Source organism: Pinus tabuliformis, chromosome Q, assembly GCF_031772625.1.
Source record: "Pinus tabuliformis cultivar Carrire ecotype Pingquan chromosome Q, CPIR1, whole genome shotgun sequence".
In the NCBI taxonomy this organism is placed as follows: Eukaryota; Viridiplantae; Streptophyta; class Pinopsida; order Pinales; family Pinaceae; genus Pinus; species Pinus tabuliformis.
In genome coordinates this window covers 1,071,212,242-1,071,219,849 of record NC_142296.1, presented here as the reverse complement: position 1 = coordinate 1,071,219,849, position 7,608 = coordinate 1,071,212,242, and the positions used below count along the sequence as shown (strand labels likewise).

Sequence of the window (7,608 nt, the reverse complement as noted above, 5' to 3'; positions counted from 1 at the left end):
TCGTCCATCTTTCTGTCTTGCATAAGTAGAGTGACCTGGATATTCTTCAATTCCTTTTTCAGGGTGGGGATTCCTTGGGCCAATTCAACCATTTCCATAGCCACCTGCTCCATTGCTTTGGCCAATAACCGCTTCATTCCCCAATAAACATGTAACGATTGTTTATACAAGGACATTCTTCCTCTCGTATGCCCCGGGTCAGGGAGGAACCGCTCCCAATCTTCCATTTCGGGTTCTGAAATCTCCTGCATGGCTTCTTCCTCTAAGTGGTCAATGATCCTTCTGATATTCGGATTTGTATCGTGATAATACGCTTCTTCTGCTTCTTGTAGTTTTTTCCTCATGTCTTTCTTACCTCTTTTTCTACCTCTGACCTCACTAGCTGTTCCCTCCTCGTGTTCCGATCTTTCGCTCCTACTACCTCGTCCGCCTCGTCCTCCAGTCCCCCCTCTGCCTCTCTGGTTAACGCGCCCTCGCGTTCCTCTGCTCCTTCCTCGTCTGCCAACCTCCTCTTCTTCGTCATCTTCCTGACCCTCTTCCTCGTCTTCCCGGTCTCCCGTTTCAGTCTTGTGCCCCTTCCACTTACCTTCTTTTCCATCCTTTGCTCGTCGTGGCTCCTCATCTAAAATGTAATTCCGTATGTCAAACTCTTCCTCCGACTCGTCCGGGATGGTAAGATAGATCTTCTGCAAGGTTTCCTCTACTGAGCTCTTTCCTTTCTCTTCTGGATTTGCCACCTTGCTTCTCGTCCACCTTCCTGCTCCCCTGTCTTGGTTCTCTGCCATTTTACTTGCCTTCGTCTGTTGCAATTTCGTAATTCTCCCCCTCACTTTGCTTTGGTTCACTCCTGGTTTCTCCCTTTGCTTCGTTCTACTGCATGCAGACCCTATCTTATCCCTGCTCGACCACCTTTTCTTCTTGAAACTTCTTTGCTGCCTGTCCTCTTCATTAATACGCGTTCCATTTTCTCTATCATGATGGGAAACGATCGCTGTCTCTCTGACGATTCCACCTCTCGTCCTCGGTACCTTACCCACTTTCCTCCTTGGGATGAGCATCCTTCCCGTGGGTTGATTGATCCCGCCCTCCATGACTTTAGCTTCATATACTTGATCCTGCAGACACTCTGATCGATCATTGATTACTCTGTCCTTTCCCCTCCTTTCCATAATCGGGAGGCGTCTAATTATTCCTTTCCTGTGCGGTCGCTTCATTATGATCCTGACTGAGTAGATTATTTAACTCGTTCCAACTTGGATCATCCTTTAATGATGTCCAGCTGCCATCCACTCTCCTGTTCGAACCTTCACTTCCCCAATTGGCCAATAGATCAGCTGCGCGATTTCCAGTTCTCAATACATGATTTATTATTGTATATTCTATCCTACTCAGCAGTCCCTCGATATCCTGTATTATCCCTGCTGTCCTCCAACTCTTCGTTACATGATCCCATCTCTTACCATCCCTTAATTTCCTTAACATATCTATCGTGATTTGGGAATCTCCTTCGATTTCAAGATTCATATACCCGTTTCTAACTGCTATTCGGAGTCCATGGTGTACTGCCCACAATTCCGCTTCGTTGTTCGTCATTTCCCCTCCCCATTCAGCATACACCCACCGTGTATTGCCTCTGCTATCTCTGAAAATGCCTCCCAGACCTGCTTGTCCGGGGTTACCCTTTGAGGCCCCATCGAAGTTTAATTTAATCCGTCGATCCCCGGGAAGTCTGAAATGGTTGGGGCTCTGCATGCCATTTCTGGTTCTCCTCTCTGTATTGGGGTAGATCATCGTAAATTCCATATTCAGTTTTGAGACTATTCTCTGTTCCTCCGGGTTCAACTTCCAATCTTCTTCCTCCCAAACTTCAGACAAAACCGTTTCTTTAATCGACCTGCATATTTCATCCCAAATTCTCGATTCTTGACAGCTTTTATCCCTAAAGATTCTTCGATTTCGCTCTTTCCAAATCTCCCATATTACGAAACCTACCGCCAGATTCCATATTCTCCTTACGACTTTGCTTTGGAAATTCCCCTTTCCCCATTGAAGCAGAGTATTCCTGATGTTATCTGGATCCCTTTTTGTCATACCAAAGAGTACCCTAATTTCTTCCCACAGACTCTGAGTATATAAACATTTGTTCAATAAGTGCTCCTGAGTTTCTATTTCCTTGCTACAGAGATTACATCTTGATGGTCCATTCATTCCTCTTTTCTGAATATTGTCCCATGTCAGGATCCTCCCTCTGCACACCAACCATACGAAATATGTTACTTTTGGCCACCATTTTCCTTCCCAAATCTTTTTCCATTCCATTGGTTCCTCCTCTCTTTCCTCTTTCGTTGCCCAGTAGTATGCTTCTTTTACTGTAAACATGCCCTTCATCGCTTTACCCCATCTAAGGATATCCTTACCTTCTCTGATCTTGATTTTCCTCGATTCTATTTCTCTGGTATACACTTGCCCAGCCTCCTGACTTATATTGTCATCCCATTCCTCCGGTCTTTTCCAGACTCTCCATATGTCGTTTAATTCTTCTCTTTTCCAATAGTCCCTCACATATTCCATTCCTGCTCTTTGCGCTTTTTCTTGGACTTCATGAAGAGTTTGGATCCTATCCAGATTATCACGCTGTTGCCAACCTTCCTCCCAAAACCTTGCTGAGCTTCCTTCACGGATTTCCCAGAAGGCAAGGTTCCTAACTATATCCCTATTTCTACTTGCTAAATCCCAGATTTGTGATCCTCTTGGAGTTTCCTCTATTCTTAAACGCCCTTCAGTTGTATCAGGCATGCCATATTTTTGGTTCCATATTTTTTTCCACACATCGGTTCCCCCCTGGACCCATCTCCACCATAGTTTCACCCCTAAAACCTTATTTACAATTTCAGGATCTCTTACTCCGAGGCCTCCTTCCTCTTTCCTCTTGATTACATTCTTCCATGAAACCAGAGTCCATTTCTTCTGTTGCTTGGGACCCCCCCATAGAAATTTTCCCAGTATTTCTCTCATTTTGGAAAAAACTCCTTTGGGAGCAGCCATAATGGACAGGTGGTATATGGGGATAGATAATAAGACCGATTTTAATAGAACCATTATGCTTGCAATATTCAACAATCTGAACGACCAACTAGCTAATCTTTTCCTGATTTTTTCCAACAAACTCTGCCAATTCTTTATTCGGTTAGGGTTTATATCCAGTTGGATACCCAAATACTTAGTGGGTAACTCTCCCTGTCTAAAACCTAGAACTCTGGTTAAATGGGCTTTGATAGCCTTAGGGGAATTAAATATGAAAGTACAAGATTTATCTTTATTAATCTCCATACCTGATGCGCTCATGAAGACTTCTAAGACCTTCTTGAAATTTCTCACCTCCTTAAGCGACGCTTCTCCAAATAACATCAAATCATCAACAAACTGTTGATGTGTGATGATCATATTATTCCCCCACAACCTGATTCCTTTGATTCTCCTTTCGCTTACTTCTTTTTTGAGTTTTCTACTTAATCCTTCCATAGCCAAGATGAATAAGAACGGAGAAATTGGGTCCCCCTGCCTAATTCCCTTGGTGGCATTAAACGTATCTGTAGGAATACCATTGACCAAAATTGAGAAATTCGGAGTAGAGATCATGCTGACTATCCATGCTATCCACCTGCTCTCAAAACCAAAAGCTCCCAAAACCGCTCTGAGATAGTCCCAGTTCAATCGATCATAGGCCTTGGACAAATCCAACTTCATTAGCATCCCTTTCTGTTTTCTCACCTTTAGGGAGTGTATCACCTCCTGAGATACCACTATACCATCCAAGATTTGCCGACCCTCCACAAAGCCAGTCTGTTCAGGCGCAATTAAGTTGGGTAGGAGAGGTTTCAACCTTTTCGCAATTAGAGTGGATATAATCTTATAGATGACATTACACAAGGCTATGGGTCTAAAGCCCTGTGGTTCCTCCGAGGTATTACTTTTAGGAATCAGGGTCAGAAAGGTCGAGTTTATTCCAGGCCATATTCGCTGTCTCATTCGTGATTCTTCCACGGCCTCCAGTATCTCCTTTCCCATAAAATGCCAACTAGCCTGGAAGAATTCCACTGTATACCCATCCGGACCTGGAGCCTTGTTCCTGCTCATATTCATCACTACTTCTCTTAACTCTTCCATGGTTACTGCCCGCATTAATGCCTTGTTTTGTTCCTCAGTTACTAGTCTTGGTATCTCCCTGCAAATATTATTTATAGCTTCTCCTCTATCCCTTTGATTTTCTGTTAGGATCCCTTTAAAGTAATCAACTAGAGTCTTTTCTATATCCTCCTGTTCTATTACTCTTTCTCCTTCAGCATTTTTAATTGAAAAGATTCTATTCCTCTGTCTGTTTTGGATCATAGCTTGATGGAAGAATTTTGTATTCCTTTCTCCTTCCCTTAACCATTTTATCCTTGATTTTTGTCTCCACAGAATCTCCTCTTGTTTCCTTCTCTCTTCCAACTGGCTTATTATTCTTCCTTCCTCCCTACTCTTCTCTTCGTCCCTTCCTTCCAAGATTATTTTTTGCTGGATTTCCTCCATTTCTCCTTCTAATTTCTGCTTTGCTTCCATAATGTTCCCAAATTCTTTCCTATTCCATTCTTTTATTCTCTTTTTAATTTCCTTGAGCTTCAATTGTATAGTATGCATTTTCCCCTTACCCCTGATAGTGCTCTGATTCCACCAATCCTCCAATTTCTTTATGAATTGTGGGTCTCTAAGCCAGAAAGATTCGAACCTGAAGGGCTTCTTCCCCTTAACCTTCTTGATATCGATATCTAATCGTATGGGCCAGTGATCAGAACCAAGGCTAGGAAGGATTTTAGCTTCAATAAACACATCGCGATTCAAAATTTGCTCTGAAAGCAGGAATCTATCCAGTCTAGAAGCGATTTGATTCTGTCCTCCTCTTCGATTGTTCCAGGTATGGACCCCATTAGTTGTATGAATATCTACTAACCTCAGGTCCCTAATCATGTCGTTGAACTCCTCCATATTCTGGTCCTCCCTCCTTATTCCCCCTCTCTTTTCTCCTAGATCCCTTATCATATTGAAGTCCCCTCCTATTATCCACGGGGTATTCGGAATTAAGCTTCTCATAGTGTGGATATTCTTCAAGAAATCTTTCCGTTCTCTATAATTATGGGGTCCATATACTCCTGTGATAAGGATTCTTTCCCCCATCCCCACTAATCTAAACAGGCCTGAAAGGATTCTAGGCAGACTAAACCAATTTTCAAAAATTACCTCTTCCGGGTTCCACAAGATAGCCAAACCCCCTGTTGTTGCTACTGCATCCAGGGCCATAACCTCGTATCCTAATTTCAATTTCTTTACAGTTTCTGCCAGCTGCTGGCTTTCCATTTTCGTTTCCTGAATTACCATAATGCTTGGCTTATCTTTCTTCACTCTTTCTTTCAAATATCTCTGTTTCCCTTTACTATTTAGTCCCCTAATATTCCAACTTGTAACAATCATTTAAAACTTTTTAGAAGTTTGTTGAAATACCTCTGACAGAGGTATCACCCTTCCTGAATTTACTAGAGTCTCTCCCACTGCTTGGATTGATTCATTTAACGTTCTTCTCCCTTTTTTCCTTCCACCCTTACCATGGCCATCCCCTTCTAGGCTTTGGGATTCCTGATTTCCTGCTTGATCTGGCCTGTTTTCTGTAAATCCTCCCTTCTTCTCCTTATATCTTTGAAAGGTTTCTTTATACAACTGTTTCTCTTTTTCCGGGATGAATCTTTCGTCCAATTTTTTCCATTCATTGAGTAATTTCTTCATTATCTTTTCTTCCTCTGTACCCACTTCTTTTATATTCTCTGTACCTGTCATTGATTGTTCTGCTATATTCTCTTGTCTTCCTCCCGCTTCCCCTTCAGTCTCTCTGCTTGGGCTCATGCTTTTTCTTTTTCCATCCTTTATGATTTCCATTGGGGTTGTCTCATTAACCTCCTTTTCCTGTTTTTCTCCCTCAAACTCCTCTTCTTTCTCTTGAAGGATTTTGAACTTGTTTTGACTCTCAATTGATGAGTTTGTTTCCTTGGATTGAGGTTTTGATGTTCCCGGATTTGGCTTCCTTCTCCTCTGTACCTCCCTGAATTCATTTTCTTCCCCTTCAGATCCTTCTCCTTTCCTTATTTCCTCCCTGTTGTCCTTCTCTGCCTCCACTGTTCGATTTTGTGGACATTCCTTTGCGAGATGTCCATATACGTGGCATCTCCTGCACCTGAACGGTATATGTTCGTAATCTATGGGCTGCTGCCATATTTCATCCTGATATTCAAGCTCAATGGATTCCGGTAAAGGGTCTGCTATGTTCATGTATACACAGATCCTTGCATAAGAAGTATATTTTCCTCTTTTCGTCGATTCTGCCACCTTTACAAAAGTACCAATCGAATTTCCGATTCCTTCCAATATTTCAGGATCCCAAAATTCATCCGGTAGCCCAAATAATCTGACCCATATCGGGGCTGCCATTATTTTCTCCTCATCAGGGTTGTATCTATCTTCCCAATATCGTGTGAACAAACCCGCATTGTTCATGAAGTGTGGTCCCTCCTCAAAAACCCTTTCCTTATCCTCTAGGTTTGCGAAGATGACTGTAAAGAATCCCTTGGCCCCCAGTTTGAGATCTATATGCCCTCTTGGTCTCCATCTCTGCTGAATCCATCTCGTGAGGTCCCTTTCAGATGGCCAGTATCCTATAAACTTGCAGATTAAAGCGTGATCTCTCATGTAGCAGCGGTAATTCTCCAATTTATTATTTGGAATCACATACCGTGGCTTTTTCTGTGCCCTAGGAAGGCACCTATTTACCATCCTTGCTTGCCATTTGTTTCCCAAGACTGGTGTTTCCCTGCTTATTTCCCGCACTCCCCTTGCCCATCTTCGTTCCCTGAACTTCCTACCATTACATTCCTGTAGGAGGGGATCTCTCCCCTCCCCTGCCTTTCTCCCATTACTTCTCTCAGTCCTTCCCAACCCTCTATTCTTCTTCAACCTTTTCTTAAAGCTTCGAATTTACCTGGCCGTAACCTCTACGGTCGCCTGCCTGCCTTACTCGTCCTCGGTCTGCTCTTTCTCCGCTGTGTTCCTGCGTCTCTGAAACCCTACCATCTACCCACGTTCGAATTCGCTCCCGAAACCCTCATTGCTCCATGCTCTCTTCTAAGTTTGTTCCTGACCTTTAAATGTGTTTTTTTACTTTAATTTTTTTTTTTTAATTTTTTGTTTTTCTATATATAATAATTTTGTAAAATTTTAAATGTTATTTTAAATATTTAATATCTAAATCATTTTTCATCAATTTTATTGGAAAAAAATCATTTTTTGTTTTTCTATATATAATAATTTTGTAAAATTTTAAAAGTTATTTTAAATATTTAATATCTAAATAATTTTTTATCAATCTTATTGGAAAAAAATGATTTTTTTCAAAGTCAAATTTTAGAGGCTATTTTTTAAAATATCTTTTTCATTAATATTATAAAATAGAACTTTATGACTCTAATTTTTCATTTACTAAAATGGCATCAACAAATGTATCGTTGAAATTTTTTTATTCAAGAG

At 41.6% G+C, this 7,608-nt stretch overlaps 1 protein-coding gene across 1 annotated transcript; it reads right to left on the bottom strand.

The window, feature by feature from the left end:
- Positions 1–1,182: 1,182 nt before the first annotated feature.
- On the bottom strand, positions 1,183–6,858 carry LOC149223246 (uncharacterized). Its single transcript, XM_089387843.1, has 3 exons — positions 5,539–6,858; positions 4,521–5,403; positions 1,183–4,337 (listed from the first exon to the last, which is right to left on the bottom strand). The coding sequence occupies exons 1-3, from the start codon at positions 6,856–6,858 to the stop codon at positions 1,183–1,185; spliced, it is 5,358 nt and encodes a 1,785-aa protein (XP_089243969.1).
- Positions 6,859–7,608: the final 750 nt, after the last annotated feature.